General features: G+C 46.4%; 1 protein-coding gene across 4 annotated transcripts in view; it reads right to left on the minus strand.

The window, feature by feature from the left end:
• Window positions 1-22691, minus strand: part of nbeab (neurobeachin b) — a 269175-nt gene that overhangs the window by 143981 nt on the left and 102503 nt on the right. For 3 of the 4 annotated variants that reach the window (XM_036537414.1, XM_036537412.1, XM_036537411.1), the window contains 14 exons: window positions 16356-16435; window positions 15356-15418; window positions 14044-14141; window positions 13745-13837; window positions 11481-11589; window positions 10743-10824; window positions 10272-10395; window positions 9364-9556; window positions 7901-8920; window positions 6359-6576; window positions 5710-5863; window positions 5062-5085; window positions 1287-1467; window positions 646-770 (listed from right to left, as the gene is read on the minus strand). In XM_036537414.1, coding sequence (XP_036393307.1) covers window positions 646-770; window positions 1287-1467; window positions 5062-5085; window positions 5710-5863; window positions 6359-6576; window positions 7901-8920; window positions 9364-9556; window positions 10272-10395; window positions 10743-10824; window positions 11481-11589; window positions 13745-13837; window positions 14044-14141; window positions 15356-15418; window positions 16356-16435 — 2564 coding nt within the window. The remainder of the gene's footprint in view (window positions 1-645; window positions 771-1286; window positions 1468-5061; window positions 5086-5709; window positions 5864-6358; window positions 6577-7900; window positions 8921-9363; window positions 9557-10271; window positions 10396-10742; window positions 10825-11480; window positions 11590-13744; window positions 13838-14043; window positions 14142-15355; window positions 15419-16355; window positions 16436-22691) is intronic. The other variant, XM_036537413.1, reaches the window with a different exon arrangement.

The following is a 22691-nucleotide window of genomic DNA, read 5'->3' on the forward strand; positions in this document are numbered from 1 at the left end:
TAAATTCTCTGAGCAATGCCTACTAATGAATTTCATTAGAATATATGCAATTACTGCCCAAATTGATGAAACAAGAAAAGCACGACTAAATAAAGGCATTTATATTTATAAACACATTTTACATTGCAGGTATTGGAAGTGAGTGCAATGTAATAACAGCCCTATACATAGACAAGCCAGCTGTATTGTTAGACAGTTGAGTAGCTGTACTGATGTCAAGGGGAATGGATATAGAAGTCTGTGTTGTTGGGAGTGGCAGCAGAATGCAGTGTAATGGGTAGAGGTTCATCAGAGGAATCAAGAAGAAGCGAGAGCACAGTCAAGTGTAACAGTTTGGTAACAGTAGAGATTTATTCAAGGTAAAGTGAAGATTAACGGTTTTCTAGCAGTGAGGGAGGATTCAGGGCAGAGTGAAGTGTAACGGTTCGGTAGTAGTAAGGGGGTGATCAGGGGCATAGAAAAGCGTAACAGTTTGGTAGTAGTGAGGGGGGATCTGAGGCAGAGTTAAGTGTAACAGGTTGGTTTTCTGGAGTAGAGAGGGCAGAGGGGATTGTGCTGGTTTAGTGAGAGTACTGTGGAGGAGGAAGAGCACAAAGAGGAAGGCAGCGAGGTCTGTGAGGGTGAAGCGGGGACAGGCGCGGGTACCTTGCTGGCAGACGGTGCACTCTGCAGGTTCTCCTGGGTCTTGCTGTTAGGGAGGGAGGACTTGGTCGTCCTGTCCCTCTGTCTCTGCCTGCACTCCAAGCAGTTCCTAACTGCCACACAACACACTGGAGAGAGGGAGGGACAGTGGGTGACAGAGAGAGAGAGAGACAGTGGGTGGGACAGAGGGAGGGACGGAGAGAGAGAGAGAGAGAGAGAGAGAGAGATGATTAGTCAACCTTGTGCATCAACCTAACCTCCTTTGTGCTAGCTGGAACAGACGGAACAGCCCCAACTACAGTGCCGGACTGAGAGCTTGTAAGCTCCTGTCCTCTCTCAGCCCCTGCAGTCCCCAGTGAGAGCACAGTGACAGACTCACTGCTCCACTGTGGAGGACTGCCTTCACACACCAACAGCAGAGCCCTCTGGACCTCATTTAACACACAGTAATGCAAGACACAAAAGGATGTTCACACAGAATACCAGATGAGCCTCACTCTTAATTATGAATTCTTTAATAACAGGTAGATCTAAAATGAATATCTCAGCAGGACCCAGAAAGACCTGCATAAAAAGACATCAACACACACACACACAGATACACACTGACACTCACACTCACACACACACACAGACACACCTACCTAATCTGAGACACTGCCGCATGAGTCCCCCGGAGGACATGTTCTTCTCGGCCTCGATCTCGCTGAAGTTGAGGGAGCTGGCGAACACCAGCACGTCCACCATGGCCATGAGGCGGCTGAGGAAGGTGACGGCCGTCTCAGAGGACATGCCCTGCGTCGCCTCGATGTTCTCCAGCTCCGTCTGGGGCACAGCAAAGACAGGAGAGGCCTGAATCACAGCACCTCGCCCTACGTGGCTTATCAGACACAGCTTTAAACAGGCACTGTAGCGAGGGGCACCGTATATCAATATCATCCTACATCACTTAACCCCAAAGCCTACAGTGAGGCCCAGGCCAGTCCATTACATTTACATCATACTTTCTCAACACATACCATGCCAACAAAATGACTAAGAGTGAGGTGAAACCAGGTGAACCAGGAACCAGCTAGTTCATAAGGTCACTACATGACACTAAGGTGGTGCTAAACAGCAGTGTGCAGTGATTGTTCTAAACAGCAAATAAAGTGAGTCTTGCTCGCTCTCATAAACACCAGGTCATGCAGAATGTGCTGGGGGGGGCCAGGTGCAGTGAAATCACTGAGGACTGACACAGGTGCAGATCACAGACTGATCCCAGAACAGTGCGGCTGTGTGTGGTAACAGTACGAGTACACAGTGATGGTTGTGGGGGGGAGAGGGTCAGTGCTTTAGTGTCCCTGTGTCCCCCATCCTACATCCTCTCCCTCTATCAACAGCTAACTGGCATGGGTACGGGTGGTTTTTATGAAGACGGCAATGCCTTATTATTTTATGCAGGTTAATGTACTGCACAAAACTTAACGGGTATATCTTCGGAACTACGACAGAATAATAAAGCTATTGCATAGATATAGACATTTCCCAAAAATAGCTCTAAATTCAAAATCAGGCAACTCGCTTCCGCTCCATGACTTGTTAATTCTAAGATGACACAACATTTTAATCACACAGAGCAACAAAGCCGTGGTGCATACTGTGATAATATCTAGGCTGTGGAGCATGGAGAAATATTCCCTGTACAAAGACTGAAAATTCAGCACGTACGATGCCGCTCCCGCCTTTTATTAGGGAAAAACGATAATCAACGTTTCAGGGAAAAAAATGTCAGCTCTTTCCAGATTCAGCTCGAATCTTTGGAAAAAGGTCACCTTGACTGAAATGATCAGTTATTTCCAACTGCATCACGAAAGATAACAGTGAGAAGTCCTGAGTTTGACGAGTGAGTCATTCGCTCGTTTGTACAAATGCGCAGAGCAAAAAAAGGGCATTAACAGTGGAATATTCAACATCTTGGCTAATATTTGCCTTTCATTTCTTTCAGTCTGTTGAAAGAGGGGTTGGGGGGGGCAAGGGAGAGACAGTAATGGTGGGGGTGGGAGGATGACTCAGGTAAGCAGGTCCGAACACAGCGCGTGTTGGGGGAGGGGGGGGGGGGGCACCACAATTACCCACCTCACCCCCAGTGCCCACGCTCTCAGACACCGGGGTGGCCTCCCCACTCTTTGCCATTTTCTGAGAACAAGCACCTCCTTTCTTCACATCGACAGACAAGGAGACAACCTTAAGCATCCTTATCACCAGGGCGCCTCGCTCGGGGGTACACACACAGCACAATTCCGCTCTCCCTACAAATCACTACACTGCACTCTGCCTTCACCTGCGGAATTATTCTCCTGTACATCATTCTGACAAGTCTATTTCAATGACAACGCTTGCAAATGGTAAACATAAGATAGCGGCAACCTCAATATAAATCTAACAAAAGCTGCATTCTACGGGGAGCCTTCAGTAATGAGATTGCCACCAAGGCGTCAAAGGAGAACGAACTGTAGAGCGTTAACAAGTTGAAGCCTTTTACAAAATACCATTGCAGCATGAATTGGGGTACACTGGAAGTATAACATGGAGAACCTGGGCAGCCCACAGATTAGCAGTAGGAAGGAAGGATAGAGATCAGTTTGAGCTAGATTTGCTTTGCTTTTTGCATGTAATCATGGGTTCTGCAGTCAATTATTGCATGACAGTCAGGAAAAACACACATCTGCATAAATGTTTAACTTAAAGTTAATGACCAATAGCTGCTCAACAGCGAGAGGCTCCCCCATCTATTGTACTCTTCTGTGGAGAACAAGCTACCCAGAGGGGGAGAGGGGGTCAGAGATTATGAGATTCTTAAGGTACACATATAAGTCTAATACATTGCTCATTTCTGCACTGTATTTTTTTTACTTTTAATGTACATATATTTACTATTTTATTGATTCTGACTTCTTATATATACATATATTTCTTTGCTTTTTCTTTTATATTTTTATATATTTTTTAACTTATTGCACATTGCCACTTTTGCCTTTCTACTTCTGTCTTAATGCTGCTGTGACAAGTGAATTTCCCTGCTGTGGGATCAATAAAGTTCTATCTTATCTTATCTTAATGTTAAGAGCAGCACTTACAAATCAGCTCAGTATTTTACAAGGAGACAATGAAGCAATGTTGAACAGATCTTTGCTAAGTACTGTGTCACCGGTGCGTCTCAGGCTGCTTCTCTGCCAGTGAGAGGGGCATCCAGTACTGAGAAAACACATGGCTGAATCAGCTTTTCAGGGGTGTGAAGATTATGAGTTTGGCCTCTTTGTCTGAGATAAGCAGCAGAAGGTTGGAAGTCATCAGCTCCTTATATCTATAGCACATGGTTTGCCAGGGTGACCAGCAGATGTTCATTTGGCCTGAACACCTGCCGTTCACCCTGGCAGTAACCCATTAAGCTCCATGTCATCTACATGGATGTGCATTTTTGCTGCGAAAATGGATAATATCTATTTACTTCCTGTGGTTAGCAAGCGATTGCACCAGGTGCACGGTGACACAGTGTCATTAAGTGTGTGTGGTCCGAGACTGACAGACCTAATGAACCAGTGTCCTACTGGCCTTATATCCATACTGCATTTGCATGGGTTTGCACAACAGCTGTCCAGCTCCTTCAGTTATGATCCAGCTGAACTTGGTAAGTCTACACATCATTTGTCCACATTTACATATGCCCTTCTGCTGAATGAATGTCATAACAGACAGACTCTGGGGGGGGGGGGGGGGGGCGCAAGTTTAAGCTATCCCATAATTCCTATTAAACATGACCTTTGGTCTCCTTCAACCCTTCTTACACCATATATGCTACACGTTCATATGCCTATACTGTATACTTAATAATGTGTGTACATCTACATCTACACACACATATCTACATACACTAAGATATATTGTTGAATATGCTACAATAAAAGAGACTCAGGCATTGAACTCCAGCCTCATGGCCTGTAGACACTGATGGGTGTTAAGAATAAACATCTCCACTGAAACAGGTCAAGTACACCCATCCCCTGAACAGGACTGAACAGACGATAAAAAGGAATGTGAAGATCGCTGAGGTTATTATTCATTTCCTGTAACATTGATGGATGTGACTACCAATGCTTTCCATCTTTGACTCAAAGAGCTGACACAAAAAGAAGTATAGACCACAGAGGTCACAAAACACCCTTTAAAACAGTTCTGGATATTACACAATGTAAATAATGGCAATGTCAGTATTTCTCTTAGAAAGTTCAAATTAGAATGTGAACAGGGTTACGGGTAAGTAATTTCAACTAATAAAGACAATTTTAAAACAAGCCTTGGAATTACTTTAAATGCATGCTGATTGAACAATAAGCACAATTAGTAAGTGTTAGAAAAGTAGAAAAGAATGAAACTTACAGCATGGGTACTAACCTTAGAACTCTGGACATGCAACAGACAAAAACGGACAACAGAATAGAACAAACATTAAAAAACAACAAAAAATTATTAAAGTCGAAAAAAGGCCGCAAGGTCAAGCAAGTAAAAGAACTGGGTAGTTAGGTCTAAATATTGATTAGTTGAACTAAAAAAGGAATTAAACCATAAAGCAGCTATGACAACATAAGCCCCAGCTAAGGTACAGCTAACCTATAAAAGCACAGCTGAATGAAGCAAAGCATATGCAGACAGACACACTGTTCAGAAAGCAGTCAAAGGCTCCTAAGGTTTGTCTATGATTTAAACCCTAGGAAAGTGTTTATTTGGACACATCAAGCATTATCCATTATCTTTTCATCTATTTGTATCTTCTATATGTTCAGCACGTTCCCTTAATATGCAAAAATGTTTCGCTTCCAAAGACCCTGAAGTAAATTTCAGTATCTAAGCAGACACACGTATAAAATGTTAATATTTAGGTATAATATTTGGCATTTCTTAATATGGCGATGTCCTCAGAGGTCACTTTGCCCTCCTGATTCTGTGTACTTTCCTCTGCATGTAGTACTAGGCATCTTTCACTAGATGGCAGTGTGATCCCACAGGTGGAGGCTGGTTCCCACTTACAGAAGGAGAGGTGGCTGCAGACAGCAGGGGCAGTATCCCTCCACAGGCGATGATAATGTTGTCGACCATTTGAGAAATGAGGTGGATCGTATTATGTACAAAAATGATGTTCTCGTTGCTGTTCACAAAGTCCATCACTGATTTGGTTGAATGGCTGTAATGAGGGGAAGGAAAAAAGGAACAATATCTCACTGTTAAACATGCAAAAGGTGTCATTCTGAGAAGAGAGGCAACAAGAAGCATACAAAGTCAGCAGGAAGTGGCTGAGAGTGAGCTTCCACTGTTTTAACATGGCAAAAGAACAAAACATTCAGCATTTACTATTTCAGCATTTTAAAAATGAAACTACCAAAACCTTTGACCTCTACACCTTTACATGTATATAAAATGGAACATGAGGCACAGAAACATGGAAACATTTATGATTTATGATTAGTGATCACCTTACATGACAACTGCTAAAGGATAAAGTTCAAAATTCAGTGTGTTGATGTGTAAAGCATCTGAATTAAATAGATAAAACAGAAACAAATGAACAGCTTTTCTGACTAAACCTTAAATTTGCACTCTGGTTAGCTAACCCTGACTCTAACTGAAGGTCACCGACAGAGGGTCACTGACAGAGGGTCACTGACAGAGGGTCACTGACCTCCTCCAGACGTGGACGTCCGTCTCCAGGGCGAAGAGCAGGTCGGTGAGCAGCCGCTGGTGCATGGGTGACCACTTGAACTCTGGGATACGGAACATGGTGGTGCGCGGGCCCGGGCTGAACTGCCTCCTCTGCTCCTCCGTCATGGGCATGCCCCGAAAACCCAGGTCCACCCGCAGGTCCCGCTCCATCTGACTGCCAGAGCGCCCGTGCAGAGACTGAGGGGGTGACATGTCCCAGCGTTAAATGTTTAGGTGTAACTCAAGCAGTAGCTCCAACTACAACATGTCTAGCAAACATCAAAGTAATTTCTCAATGGACATCAGACCTTTGTCTCACTAAGAACAGCAATCTTATCATTATAGTTAGAGGTCTTTGCTGTAGTCAGTTTATGGTCCCTGCATCCACATGTATCCGACAGACTCATAGCCAGGTGCACAGAGGATGTTAGTAAAACATAAGGTTACACTGTTTGTTCATATTTTAGGCCTGACAATGCAGTCCCAGCCTAAACAGAGTAAATAAGTAGAGATGTAGACGATGAATAGCAGAAGTGTGACAAACCCAAAGGACCACACAAAGGCGCGCCTTAACAATGGCCTCATCTTCCATTAGCAACACTTCCCGGGTCAAAACTGCTTTAAAAAAAATACTTTTAAAACGGAATATGAGCAAAGTGGAGCCGCCACCGCCCGCCCAAATTAGCAGCACAGCGGAGCAGCTACGCCCCTGTCACCGTTCTTTCATTTCTCCCGTCGCAAGTTTAGCGCGGCTCCCCTGAGGACTGTTCCCTTCCCCGCGCGAAGCCTCCATTAAAGTGACTGTTTGGCTCCATAATGTGTCTGCTGAGCCTGGCAGCAGTCATGCTGTTTCTAAAGATCACTTCAGTGGAGCCCAAATCAGTTCAGTCACGGGGCAGAAAGGGAGGGGGGGAGGTGTAGTTGCTTAGCACTGTGCAGCTCTCTGTGTCCCAACTCCGCTAAACGCCAGTGTCTATGCTGGCTCCAGCTCTTCACTTCTGGGGACAGCGTTAAAGAGGCTAACCCTCACCCCCTCATGTTTGTCAGTGAAGCTGTGCTCATAACGTGCATAGGTGTAGCACAGCGTGTCCCTGTGATCTTTCTGTGGTGATGTTTTCAGAATTTCTGGCCGTGAATGGAGGAGAGATAACTACAAAATTTCATGACCTTCACTCACTCCCTGGCTTCAGTCGTGACTTACTGTCCAACCAAGTGAGCTGCTCTCGCAGTAACAGACCTCTGCCACTAGGGGGCAAAAAGGCCAGATAAATTCTCGTGGAAGTTAGGAGACTGGATTGGATTGTTGTTTTGTCATTGAAACGCTAGACGATCATCAGGGGGGAAATTTCATTCGTCCTTCACAACTTAGACACTCCCTCAACACACATTTCTGATGTACACCATCTTGTGCCAAGTTCATAACGCACACTTAGGCACGTTCAAATCTCCCACTGAAAATGCTTTAGTGAACGCTGTTTAACCAAGACAGGGGAGGTGGCAGCTGGCTGCAGGTTCCTCGTACCTGCGTGGTGGCAGTGGTCTGGATCTTCTTGATCTCCTTGTCCTTGCCGTCATCGGACCGCTCCGTGTCGGAGATGGTGCTGGCGGCGTCGGCGCCGCCCCCCATCTTGGCGGCGGAGGGGTCTCCGTCGGGGCCCACAGCGCCCTCCTCGCCACACTCGATGCCCTTGGGGGCCGCGGTGGCGGTAGACTCGGCCTCAGCGATGGCGCTGATGTCCTCCAGTGCCGTCTGCAGCTTGAACTCGCTGTCCTCCAGGATGCTGGGGGGCGAGGCCAGGTCGGAGCTGCCTGTCATGTGCGCCAGCAGGCCCAGGTCGTCGCTGGCGCTGGTGTGGACCTGGGGCTCGGGGCTGGGCAGCACCAGCGGCTCGGCGGGCGTCAGCTTGGGCAGCAGCTTGTCGTCGGGGCCGCCACCCACCTTCCCGAACAGGAAGCTGCTGCCACTGGGCACGCTGTCCTTCTCGTCGGCCAGCGTGATGAGTGGGCCCGTGTTCTTGTCCTCAGTGCTCTCCTTGGGCGCCAGCGTGCCGTTGACATTGCCGTTGAGCTTCTCCACGGCGGCGCAGTAGACATTGTCCAGCAGCGAGTCAACCTCCACCAGCGCCCCGTTCTCTGCAACGCCCAGCGTCTCCGGGGACAGGTCCATGTCGTCCAGCTTCACCTCGGTGGCCTCCACCTTCTCCGCCTTGATGTCCACCAGCAGGTCGTGCACCTCCACCCGCACCCCGGCGACCGTCCGCTCCGCCCCTCCCAGCGCCTCCTCGGGGCCCTTCACCTCCGCCAGCAGGTTGCGCGAGTCGGCGCTCTCTGAGTAGTCGGCCTCGCTCTCGGGCGTCTGCGTCTGGGAGTTGTCGTCGATCTCGCGGATCTCGATGGCGCCCTTGATGGCCGAGGCCTGGGCGGACAGGCCCGAGATGGTGCTCACCAGACCCTTCTTCCCCTTCTTGATGTTCTCTTCCTCCTGCCTCTGGTACTCCTCATACATCTTCGCCAGGTACTCCTTATGGGCCTCGTATGTCACCTTGGGTACAAAAAAAACACAGGAACATCAAGAGTCAATACTAAAGCACCTCCACTTTAAACAACACCTCTTCTGAGGACTACCATAGCTGCCACACTGCCATCTTCACCACAATCCATAAAGTCCTCTTCCTTCTGGCTCTACTGTCAGTTAAATATTGCTATATAAATAAAATACTGTTAGAAAACAGCATGGAAAATTACCTGTTTCAGCTCAGATGGCAAGTAAGGGTTAGTTCCTTTACAAAACTTCACTAACAAATTTCAAATTGGCTTTGACTGTAAGAAGCAGTAATTCCACACGTCTGGGTTTAGGTTCAATGACCATCTCCACGCAATACCAAGCACTACCAGCTGATGCAAGAGGTAAAACTGTATTTCCCCTCTTGAACACTAGAGGGGAGTGTTTCCCTGCTTTTCCTGAAGCAGCATGGAGGCCCTTACCTTAGAGTGTGCTATGGAGAGCGTGTCCACCCAGACACGCCAGCCCCCCCACTCGTACTTGATGGCGTGGTAGAGGAGGATGCGAAAGATGTTGTAGACCATCTCTGTGATCTTCTGCTCCTCCGAGTTCTTGGGGTTGATGTACCCCAGCGAGAACATCCAGTCCTGCCACACAGAACACTGGAGCAAACACCTGCGGGCAGAAACGGTCAAAATCCAGATCCATAATCAATACTTCAATATGGCTCACAAAAGCAGTCACACCAAGGCCTGTGTTTTAAATCATCACTCAGGATCCGTCTGGCTCAGACTTGCGCAGTAATAATCTATAAAGCAAAATCTCATTATCAACATACTGAGTGAGGCTGTGTGATATTGACTAAACCTCTGAAGGATGCTGCATCATTATGGCTGGTCATTAAATCTATCTGTGCTGACTGATTGGCTGTTACTTGACAAAACTAATGACAAGCCTCTGCTGCCAATGCACTGTAGACGTGTGATTCCAGCTCTAACAGAGTTCATGTGTGTGAGCAAAAGAGACATACTATGTATGTGTGTGTGTGTGTGTGTGTGTGTGTGTGTGTGTGTACACATGTGTTAAAGAGAGAGAGATGTGTGCGTGTGTGTGAACAAAAGAGACAGATACTATGTGTGTGGGTGTGTGGGTGTGTGTGTCTGTGTGTGTGTGTACATGCGATAAAGAGAGAGATGTGTGCGTGTGTGTTTAAGCAACATCTGCTCCTGGGAATGTGACAAGAGTTAAAGGAAGATTTAGCATCCAGGGGAGCCCATTAAAACAGAGGCGAAGTGTGTGAACAATGTCTTCTTTGTCTTTTCTTTGATACATTAATCACAGCGCTAATTGTTTTAATGGGTGAACGGGAGCAGGCAAGAGCTCTCCTTACCGCCTGTTCTCCCGGCTGTTGCTGAATAGCTTGATCATGTCTGATAGGAAGAGACGGCGAACCTCCATCAGCTCCGCGCTGGGTGTGGAGTTTTTCAGCAGAGTGGCCACCACCTTAAGAATCACTGACGCCACAGAGGGAGGGAGGAACAGAGAGAGAGAGAGAAAAAGAGAGAGAGAGAGAGAGAGAGAGAGAGAGAGAGAGAGAGAGAAACCCATATTTTAACTCACAGCTGCACAGCACTGAAAACTCACCTTCACAACTGCCGATATCAGAGAGACTCATATACTAACCTAAATTTACTCAACACGACAACCCTCCTCAAGGCTACAAAGCTAGAAAAATAACTGCCTTCACTAATAAGCACATATTTTCAATATCTGCCGTGCTACTTTAACTCCCTGGTACTGAAGGTGTCAGGTTCTGGGATACACAGTGAAGGGAAATGCCGCCTCTATGCTGAATACATACTTGGATTCTGGATCTTGACCGTGGAGTCTGGTTCCGGATGGGGCTTGTGCACCACCTGCGTGCACACCTGCTCTGTCAGAATCTGAAGGGGAGAAGGGCACCAGATTAGTGCAAATCATCCATCATTTACAGATTCAGTCCAAATCATCCATCATTTAGAGATCAGTCAAAACCATCCATCACGCGGAGCTGACGAGGCTCCCGACGCTGCACTCCATACATCTTCATTTCAGATCTGCCGCACTTCCAGGTGATGCCTTTCCATTGTTAAGTTATTTGGTAGGTGCTCTTATCCAGAGTGGCTTACAAGGCCGTCAGAGCAAAACGCACTAAATGCTTATCACAGGAGCAAAAAGCAGTAACATCAGAAACAGATGGCAACACGGTAACCGAGCACCAATCTGAAGAGCATTTCTTAAAAATAAGGATGCAACATTAACTGGGGCAAACAATTATTCTTAATGGTAACATACTGACCTCATACTATTGTGCATGTAGAGCCTTATAGTGACCAACAAAATGAAAATTACCTTGTATGGTGTGCACATGTGTTTACATAGTGCCAAACAATGAATCCATCAGAGCAAGGGTACTTTGTGGTACATATACTTGTAAAAGGTCAGTGTTTGATGAAGCAGAAAAAACGGCACAGAAGCAGGCCCACAGGCCCCTTCTGCCAAGCCTTTTCCTGAGGTGCATGGCTCCCATCAGAGTGCAGTGTGGCGCTGTGTCTCGTACCTCGTACAGCGTGTTGTAGCTGGTGACAGTCACAGTATTGGTGTGCAGCATCAGCCTCTCTCCCAGGAGCGTGAAGAGGCTGTGTGTGTGCATGATCTCCACCTTCCTCCTGCAGACACACGCACGCAGACACACACAGAAAACACACACACACACACACACAAAGAAGCACACCGTCAGCGCTCCGGCACCAACCAAAGGGTACGTCGAGCCTCCGCGCACGGCAAGCTGCCAGCCTGTCAACCCGGAACCTTCCGCTGTCAGGAGCCGTGCCGCTACTGGGGAACGCATTACGAGACGCGCAGTAACGAAGTGGCCCCTGTCCTCGTCCGCGCGCTCGGGGGAAGAGGGTGTCGCACACAACAGCTCTGTGCACTGTCACCCGCCCCCAGAGAGCGCCCGACCGCGTGGCGTTTTGTCACAACAATCACCCAAACTACAGCAACGCCGCCGCCGCTGGCACTTCGGGTGTCCTGACAAGCAGGGCGCTTTTGCTTTGACCAGACAGTAAATTGGGCGCTTAGAAATGCCTCCGCTGAACTTCCTGGTGATGCGGAGAGAGGCACGTAAATATGGAAATGTGAGGAAAAACACAGCGGCAGATGATTCATGCTCTGCCTCCGCACTGCTCTTACAAGCGTCTGCCAACGTGTAAAATGCCACCGTAAACCCACAGCAACACTGCTTGTTATAAAGGCTTCTGGGTGTCAGCTTCTGTCGAGGACCCTTCATATTCATGCTGAGGAAGTGCGCAAAGGTAAAGATATGGTACACCCATCATTGCGCTGTGTAGCAGTGAAAATAAAGCCGTCACTGCAGAGTGTAAAACATGCGGACATTTTACTTGCATTACTAAGGTCCTTATCCTCTGCAACTGCATAAGTTAAAATAGGCTGATGCCACCATGCCACTTCTGAACCAAGAGAAACTTTCTGAATGACACTCAGGAAACAACTCCCGAGTCTAGCCACGTACTCAAGTCCTCCAAGCATGGCAACAGGTCAACATGAGGAATTGATGTCTACCCAACCTGACATTTTTCCACATATATCCCAAGATATTTCAAAATATACCAAAATAAATAGGAAGCATATTAACACTATGATGGTTTAATTATTGTAATCATAACCCAGCAACTTTTGTTTTAAACCTAGGATTAGACCTTGTTTGGATGTGCAAGGCACCTAACAGAACTTCATGTGGAACAACTTTGGTGTTACCCACCAGAGGCTGAGTTTAAAATTTAATATCAACCGTCTCCATGCTGTTATTGGGTATGTATTTTTAAACATCACAGTTAACAAAAACTTTTTTCTCATTTGCAGTCACATCCAGCAGGTGTGATGCAAGAAAAAACCAAGAGCAAGCGACTGACAAAAACAACAGCAATGAAAGAAGCCTCCCCCCCCCAAGTGACAGCACTCACAGGGCAAGCAATTTCGGTACAGGACACTTCCTGCTGCGTGCGCTGGCTGACAGATGTCCAGGCCCAGACCCTATCAGGGGCTCTGCTGGCACTGGAACACCTGCCGCCCCAAAAATTTCCAGAACATCCTCCTTTCAGCTCCTGCCTCTTTAAACAGAGAGCCCTGGGGCCTCCGCATGCACTCCGCCAGCGCACGGTCTCTCTGCAGCATCTCTGCCTCGCTTTCTTCCTCTCATTTATTTCCTCACTTAGCTCTCCGGATGCTGCCGTGAATTGTAAATCTCTTGTCAGCGCGCTGGGTAAAGGCGGCTGATCCAGGTGCTTGGCGCAGACTTTGGTCCTCCGACAATCAATGGCAAACATGACGGAGGTTTCCTCCTGGCGTCATTTTTCCTGATCTGAGAGCCGCCTCGCTGAGGGGACGCTCTGTCTGAATTACCCCTGCAACGCTGTCCATGCCAAACACTCCCTGCTACTCCTGAACTCATCACTCTCATTGTAATTTAAGGACAATGAATGGAACCATTCATGACAGTGAATTTGAACATGTATGCATGTATGTATGTATACTACTGTATATTTATAACCACACACTCATACACAGACATACACACATATACATATGCAAGCATGCATCCTAAAAATAACACAATCTCACAAATGGGTGTGGTTTCAATTGAGTCCTTAAGGAAGTCCTCTCTGTACTATTAACTGTTATCTCAATGTCTCACATTTAACAGAGAAAAAGTGCAGTGACAACCTGCCAGTGTCACAGGATTAATGTGTCCGTGCATTGGCTCTCGCACATGGGTTATACTGGGCCCCGGCCAGTACTCACTTGTGACCCAGGTGCTTAAGGAAATAGCCCAGGACCTTGAGTGCTTGAACCCGAATGCTCTCGCTCTTAGATGCCAGCAGTTTGTAGATGACCCTGGGCGACAAAACATTCATTATAGTCCCCCCTCCGCTAAATTGAACACACTGTAGTACAATCCAGGCTCTGGCGAAAGGGCCTGCATTACTGTATTAATAAAATGTCAACAACCCTTACTAGGCACACAACATGTGGATGTTTCTTAAGTGAGAGTCAACAGGAACATGGCAGAAAAGGCCAGTTTCTCTGAAAAGGGTGCTCACCGTATCCCGTTCCTCTGGTCGAAGGCTGGGATCATGGAGGCGGGATGTTCAGACATGAGAGCGACGAGGAGCTGCAACACATCATGGATGTTCTCGTCCTGCAGACGGAAGAGGGAGGTCCACAACAGGAAAATACACTTTACCACACACTGTGCTACAATACGTCATAATATGATTGCTCAGAATAATTTGTCTTTCCATCATCAGTTCATCGGTCTGCCCGTGTCAAAGGTATGCAGTAAGTACCACATTTTACCACAAGAGATGAGATTGTATGAGCCAAACCAGTAGGAACCATCATGGACCGGGTAACGATAAAATCGCCTTGGCTGGCAACCTTTAATGCAGCCAGTCCAAAAATAGCGACTCATGAGCTCAGGGGAGAACCAATCTGATTAGCTCTGGCAAAGTTATAAAAAAGAGAACCAGAAATCTACGCACTCAGAAGTGACTGCATTTAACCCCTAATGAAAAGGCACATGCGGGCCAAGGTCAGAAGCTGGTGTTTTATCTGCACATCCAGTGCTGGAGAGCTTTCAGTTCAGAAACTGTCTTCCCTTCCAGGCATTTAAACCCTCTTTGCTTTAGATTTTAACTTTAAACTCAGTAAGGACTCTCCCAGAAGCGTCATTGTTATAGAAACCCTTGTCAATGGATATGTCAGGTATAACAGAGGACACCAGTTGTATAATGACACTCACAGAATGGTCCCCTATTGCAACACATACAGCATGAGTACTAAATCGTTAAGAGAGTGATAAAGGTTCAACTGCCATCATAAATAGCAAGGGCAATATGTGGCAACCGGAATGTGTTCCCTATGACAACCGCTAATGTACACAAGAGAAAATAGAACAGGTATAAACACATCTAAATAAATTTAGTGTCATAACGAAATCTGTTTATTACTGTGAATAACTAGCTCCAATCTATCCTATCAAAGGGCTTCTCTGTATCTAAGGAAATAGCACTTTCAGGAAATAATGAAGTGATATGGATTTCGTAACATCAAGCAACCGGCGGATATTAGAAAAGCAGCAATTTTCTCTGATCAAAATCAGTCTGGTCTCCTGAAATCTTCTTTTTAGGGAGGGACAGTAGCTACGGGAGCCACAGTCTGGGTGATCTTTATCATTATCATTCAATACATATGACAAATGACAAATGCTTGAGTTGTGGGTTTACTGCATATTTTTTTTTTATGAATCAATGGAATAACCTATTATGGGTGGGGGCCCCTGTCCATATGTCACAGAACCAGTAACAGGAGAACTGCGCCCCCAATGAGATGGAGTCCATGCTGGAGACTGACCTCATGCATTGTTAATAGGTAGTTCAAGATGCTTTGCAGTTCATCCTCCTTCACCCCTCGATCCTGAAAAATAAGCACTACATTATTTATCACGCGACAAGACGACATGCTGTAGGGTCCCACACATCACATTTCATATTCAACATCAGCAGCCACCAGCTACTCTGTACAGTGATTGCAGGTACTCCAACGGTAAACACATCCTGAAAGTGAAGGAGTCCCGTCCAAAGGCGCTGAGGAGCACCGTTTCCCAGGACATCTGTGTTCGGTTGTTGCTGATTGTTTTCCTAATTTGGGATAAGCTGCCATAGCTTCAGTCAACAGATGCCGCCTTTCTGAGATGAATATTTCATGCACATTTTTATTTGGTTTTGCTCGCCTCCTTCATTATTGAGGAGCTTACAGTTTAAACACTTTTAATGAAAACCCAAATTCTCCTTTATTGATCTGAGTCGAAGTAGATTGAAAAGTAATTGCTGTTTGGATAGGACTCAGCTAGTTTTCTATGGCTTGGAATTGAGGAGTATTTGTATTTCTGTGCTTTCAAAGCACATAATTTCTCTCGTGCCCCAGGCTGCAGATCTGCTTCTGCTGAGCAGGGGAGGAGGGATAATTATTTGCAGGGACAGCCCACTCAAGGAAATCAGATGCATTAAGCTGGCGCTAAACAACAGCATTTTACACTTCAAGAACAAAAACAAGCCCTGAGTTACAGAAGTTCTGCGATACGCAATTTGTTCACATTACCCACGACGCAGCTCTCGGCGTGCGTTCGAAAATTTCAGAGCGCTCCACCACCTTTGCTTTAAGCAGGAGGCGAAATGATCGCATAAATGCGCATCTTTAAATGTGAAAACAATCAGAAGGAAAAAAAAAAAGGCAATCCATCCAAGAGCGCATAAATCCTTGGAGGAGCAAAGAGGAGTGAAATGTAGGTCAAAGAAGGCTCTGTCGGCGGAAGCACACAGACGGGCCGAGCGGCGGCACTGCTGTGCCTTACCTTGAGGATGAGCTGCTTGAGGAAGAGCAGCATGAAGGCGCGCAGGGATATGATCTCCTTCTGAGACGGCCGGGGTCCATCTGTGAAAACAGGGTCTCTCATTAAGAGCGCCACGCGCACGCCGGGGGGTCGGCGTTCGTGCAACACCCAACCGCTCGGCTTTAATTCGGCTCCGCCGGAGAGCTCTGCCACCCCCCTTTCGCCCCTCGCGGGGGTCTGAATGTGGAAGGGGCCCCCGACATGCTCCTCGGGACCCCTACGGGGGCTCTCGATGGTATGCCACGCCACCTTTCATCCACGACCCCCGCCAAGGACACCACTCTACCAATCACTCATCCCCCAGACACGTGGGGGTCTGGCCCACTCAGAGTCACCCAGGTGTCCGCCGACGGACGGCAGCTTCAGACACCAACTTTCTTAATCTGCTACCTTCATCAAAGGGGTTAGAAAGAAACCAGTGCAGAAAGCATGTGCACGAGAAACCCAACAGGAGACATCGATTTTCCGTCATATTTGCAGAAGCATCTTCAGCTGATTGCTGGCCACAAGAGCCCTTTTATTCTGATGCCATCATGAACCATTAAGTTTGTTTTCCTCTCCTGTTTTTTTTCTTCCTTTCTTTCTTTTTTTTAATGGAGCCATGCACACAATGGTCTCCAATAGGTCCATCTGGTCTTTTATTGACGTACTGCAGCGGTAACGCAATCGATACCATACCTTGCCATTCGTTTACCGCAGCTACAAACCAAAACGAAATCCAAGTCAGGCTGCAAATGTCAACGAAACATTCAAGGACAGCATACGTGAAACTGCGCTTGGCTCTTGGCAGAGGGGAAAGACTCCACAAACAACACATTTGACCCCATTTTGACTCCTCTGTGTGGCAGGAGAGCAGTATCACATATTCATTATCTTATCTTTTATTTACACTTTCAGCAGATGCTTCCACACAAAGCAAGATTCAGGTATCCAAAAAGCCAAAACAACTTTAAAGCAGGGCAAGGCCTTTTCTCTGAAAAATGATCTTTTTTAAGATGATTAAACATTAAACATGAACAACGGACTATGAATTTCAGGCTTAAATGATTTTTTTTCTTTTCTGGAGAAAAAGTCTGGTGAAAAGTATCTGAAAAGGAGCTCCAAGGAAGGAGAGCCGGATGTACCAGTCACTCAACCAGTCAAAGGCCCTTGTCAAAAGCTGGCATACACAGTGCCCCAAAACACTGGTACATCCAAGCAGACCCTTTCCTATAGTTTAATTTTCTCCCAGAACAACTCTAGATGTCATTTAACTAGGACAATCCAAGTAGAGCACCTCGCACTGGGGAGAGCAGTAGCAAGGTTCCGTATTAGAGTCCAAACAGAGCATCCCATTGGCTGCCTGCACATCCATCGACCAGACAGACACAGGGTCTGTAACGACCCGGTTGAAGGTGAAGGTGAACATCCTCTCTTACGTTTGACACCGAGCCCCTCCTTGGGTTTCGCGGGGTAACAGGGCAACCCCTGGCAACACAATTAATGAGGTGTCTCCCCGCGGCTCCGACTACCGCGAACTGGCTTCAGCGATGACACTGATTAATAGAGTGAGAGGGAGAAAGCTACGCTGAGACAGAGTCTGATAGGGCCAAGACAGTTGTCCTGTCATTACTCCTCCGAGAGAAACCGCTTTAATCACAGGCAATTAGATTCACGCATGATGCATGGCTGTCGCGCTTCCTCAATTTGTTTCTTTGTGTCCCCCCCCCCCCCCCCCAGTTCCTCCAAGCCATTAGCCCCAGGGTGGATTTCCGAGATAGTTTTTGATACATGAGCTATCGCAGTAAGTAATGACCAAACATTATCGTGCATGTGGCAGGATGTGTCTGCAGCTGATGATGAACACCTGACGATAGGGCAAACCACCCCCCCCCACCCCGCCTTCTTCACAACGGTGCTCACTCGGCCCCTACAAAATGAAACAGACGATTCTGCCTGCTAATTCAAACGCCGAATCGATACATCACTCTTATCGGAGCAGGGCTACGGAGAGGCTCGGCTCAGCGTCAGACACCCCCTATATTGCCCGGGCCCTTATCCAAATTGATCTGCTCGCAGCGCATGGCGACATGAAATTAGAAATCCTCTCCTTGGCAGTACGTACAGATCAAAGCAGGGGTCCTTACATGAGCACGCCACAATCAGAGATCAGCCCCTTACATAATATTAATCCTGCACCATGGTGACGCTCGCGGGAATCAATGGAGCCAGGTCCACTGATTCTCCCAATTATCTCCATATTGTAATTCCTCTCCAGTTGGAGGGAACCCTCCACACTCCTTGCCTTCCTCTTTTTCTGGTTTACTGCCGCTGCCACGGCCATCAGGCCCGCCTTATGTGAAGAGGCCTGGGGAATCCGTCTGGATCCCGGCAACAAAGATTTTATCTATTTCAGTGTCGCTTAAAATGTTGAGAAACTGAAACCAAATATGCAGGGATTACTTTCTCCCCACCAGGACATCTATGTGTTCTGTTTTTCCCTGTTCTGTGTAGTCTGAACTCATTATATTGTTCCTCAGTGACTTCCAAGAGTTAGGCTCTCCAATAAGGGAGAGACACATTGGACTCTTTGTGTGTGCGTGTGCATTTGTGCATGCTCGCGCCTGTGTGTGTGTGTCTGCGTGTGAGTGTGTGTGCACGTGCGCCTGGGGTCATTTCGAACGTACAAAAGACGTATCGCTTTAATTTGAAAGCCTTCTGTTATTCAGGGAGGCCTAAGAGAAAAAAAAAAAACTCTTTCCCAGGCAAACTGAGCTACCTGAAGCAGCTCTATTTTTAAATGGCTCCCTTTTGTTCCTATAATTGAACACTTCATTATCTTGTTGCCTCCGTCTCCCTCTTTGTCTGCCTCGCTGTTTAATCACTCTTCAGAAGAAGGGGAAAAAAAATCAACATCTTAACTTGATAAATTTAGAATAAATAATCAGAAGAAGGTACTGTGAATTTTCCTTAGACAGGCGAGTGATTTGTTCTGGGAATTTTACATTAAAGCCTGCCTCTGCCTTGCACCCACTGTTGCCACCCCCCCAAAGCTCACAGGGACTGACCCCGACTTAAACAGCACTATCCAGAGCCGTTCCACCGTGTGGTGTTTACAAAGGCTATATGTGGAGCTTAAGCAGAAAGCCTGTCTGTCTATTTCTATGAGAGACATCTGGTTTGGAAATATGGATTATCTGCATTAAATCATGCCTTAACGGAGTGTGTGTGTGTGTGTGTTTGTGTACATCAAAGAGAAAAGATTCAGCAAACTATGCCAAGTCTATGCTAAATCTGCCTTGCTGCAGTTAAACAAGCCTTAACAAATTACGTTTGCTTTGTTCTCTCAGCGGTAAAAGAACTCATACGCTATCGCCATTTCAAAGGACACACCTTTTAGTCTTCAGGCAACGCATTGCATTTGGTTTCCCATTTGTACGACAGACGAATCCCAACCATACTTGTAAATGAGTCAAGCGTTCACCACAGAAACCAATTCCCCAGCATAGCACAGGCCAGCTAGCACCGTTAACGCGCTACGGAACTGCATAATGGCGAGAGGGAGAAAAACAGTTTAAAATTTATGATCTTTAAAGTTCAGAAGAGCCTCTGGGGGATGGGAGCTAAGCGCATTCTCCATTCTTCAGTGGTAAAATAGCACCTGCTTAAGACCGCCAGTAGTCCCTGTTCATTTGCATATCACTGACCTTAAACCAGCGGTGTACAACATAGCACCTTTCAGTCACATGACACTTGGTGTCCCCACAGTGAAGTAGGAGGTCACAGTGACTGTGACCTCACTCCTAGTGCACTGACCATCTCATACACAACAGTTCGCAAGAGAACAGGGAAACTGTGCCACACTCAATACCTTCTGACATGTTCACTTCCCCCATAAACAGGTAATGGACTGTTACTCTGTTGGCTGAAAGATACACAAAATCTGAGAGGAGGATCATGGGAAAAATGTTGTTAGCTTGTTGCTCAGCACAGCAGACATTCTCTATCAAGACCCAGCTCCATTTTTCTTTTGTGTTTGGACCTGCTTTATATAAACTATGCAAAGGTATAATACATTCAGTCCAATGCTATCCTCACAGAGCTGCCGAATTCTCAACCCTGTAATCTGGCACAGATTAGTTTAGCTGCGAGAGTCTTCAAAATTAAAACTGATTTACAAAAGCATAGATCTATATAAGGACATGCATTATTCAGGACTGTATTTTAGAAGTATAAAACAAAAAAAAAAGAAAATTTAACAGTTGTCACGCGTGCACACCACTTCCGCCCCAAAGTGCACCGATAGAGCCGTGCAGAAAAGGGACACTTTTCCCGTAAGAGTAGCGAGCGGCTAAATATAGCCCACTCTGTCAGTGGCTGAGCCTCAGACCGGGACAGGCTTTCATCTGTTATTAATACATGTAAAGTTCTCTTTCTCCACTCAGAAAGAGGGGATAAAGGCAGGATTAGGAGGACGGCGGTGGAGCCAGAATGCTCGGAGAATCCGTCTTGAAGGGACACGCGTCTCCCTTTCGTTATCCCCCTCTGCCCTCTGCCCTGACAAGGTGACGAATCCAGACTTTTAAAAGATTTCTGGCACGGGCTGAAAAAGAAAGCCATTTAATAATAAGGAAAGATTCAGAGCTGGAGGAATTAGTGCACTTCGGGTCATCTGATTTCACTTAAACAAAGTTATCTGAAGTTAAACTGATATCAGTTAGAATGCAATAAAATACAATCTATAGTATTCAAATATTGCATATTATATATTATATATCAATAGTACATATGATCCAGTTCTCTAGTAGGTATAGCTGGCAACCATCCTTGGTTAAGGTCCATATGAACCAGCTGCTCAATTTCATGCAGCCAATGGCCTTTAGCAGAGTGCAGTATAGGACTACCCTCTCAAATGTCCTTCAACTACACATTCATTCAACATCATCAAGCTCTGCACCATAACCTTATCATATGCACCAATGTCGTCAATATCTCCATTCCCTCAAAAAGGGACACGTTTATTAGGGACTGACTATCACTGAATCTCTATGGGATACTCTGAGGAGCCACAAAACCGTGTAAATGACACGGAATACAAATTGTACATAGCATGTGCTATCAAGCTTCCCTCAGCTAAAAACTCAAAAACAGCTTCTGACATAACGCATTATGGAGAGATTAAACAGATTGAGAATGGAATGTGCTCTCTCTCTCACTTGCTCTCTCTCTCTCCTTCTCTCTGTCTCAGAGCACTAATAACTCTGTATTTGTATTCAGGGTACTAATGATCAATGTTAATGTGCTGTTTGCTTGCGTTTATGAGAAGTCATTAGTGCTACAGCATGTACACAGCAACAGTGAGGGATAAATGGCACCTGGAGTCCTTCATTAAGGACACAATTTATTAATGCCAGACTTTTAGGTATTTTATCGTGGATTGACATGGTGGGAGCTTAGTACATATGGACACCATCTCTTCTGCCCCAACCAATCATCCACTCATGTCAATACAGGGAAGAAAAAACATGTTCACCTCAACCAGTGTGTTATGCTAATTGTCTAACTCTGACAAATAATTCCAATTCTCCATTGTTGCCCAGCTCTGGACATGCTGTCTGCAAACCACGTCAGGGTGACAAAGAACACACAAAGCCCTGCCAGTGTCCCAGACACACTGCTGAATATAGATCAATTTAATACAAGCCTTCAGTATAAATATCAAACGTAAGGCTTCGGGCCCTGATCACAGATGGTCTCCTAGCCGGTTATTAATCCACAAAAAGAAAAGACTGAAGAAAGAGGAAAAATGAGAGATGACGGTTCAAGGATACTTTCGCTTCCAGCGTGGGCAGACTTTTGATGTACTGTTGCTTCAGTAGGAACGCCAGTCATATCTCCCGTCCTTACGGAAAACAGCCTGGACACCCCCCCCCCCCCCCCCCCCCCCGAAACCCCCGAGAGAAGCTGACAGTCATGATGCAACTCGTCGGCCTTGCTGTCAGGCCTGATGATGGCCTCTCTCTTCACTAATGACAGCCAGAGCCCACAGTCCGGGATGACTCACTCACAACTCCAGAGCCGAAAAAAAAAAACAGAACTCAACCCTCGCACGGGGGTATACCCTTCACTGAATCTGTGATATCAAACAATGCAAAAAAGAAAAGTAGACAAAAGAAAGTAGCAGAAAAGAGTGTGCTATCATACTCACTGTCCACTATGTAGAGTGACTTGCATAGTTACATACATATAAATGTCAGTGTAATGTATTACCGTACATGAAACCAGCTGAATCAATTCAGGTTAAGTTAGTCATGGGTA

The sequence above is a fragment of the Megalops cyprinoides genome, chromosome 9 (assembly GCF_013368585.1).
Source record: "Megalops cyprinoides isolate fMegCyp1 chromosome 9, fMegCyp1.pri, whole genome shotgun sequence".
NCBI classification, from domain to species: domain Eukaryota; kingdom Metazoa; phylum Chordata; class Actinopteri; order Elopiformes; family Megalopidae; genus Megalops; species Megalops cyprinoides.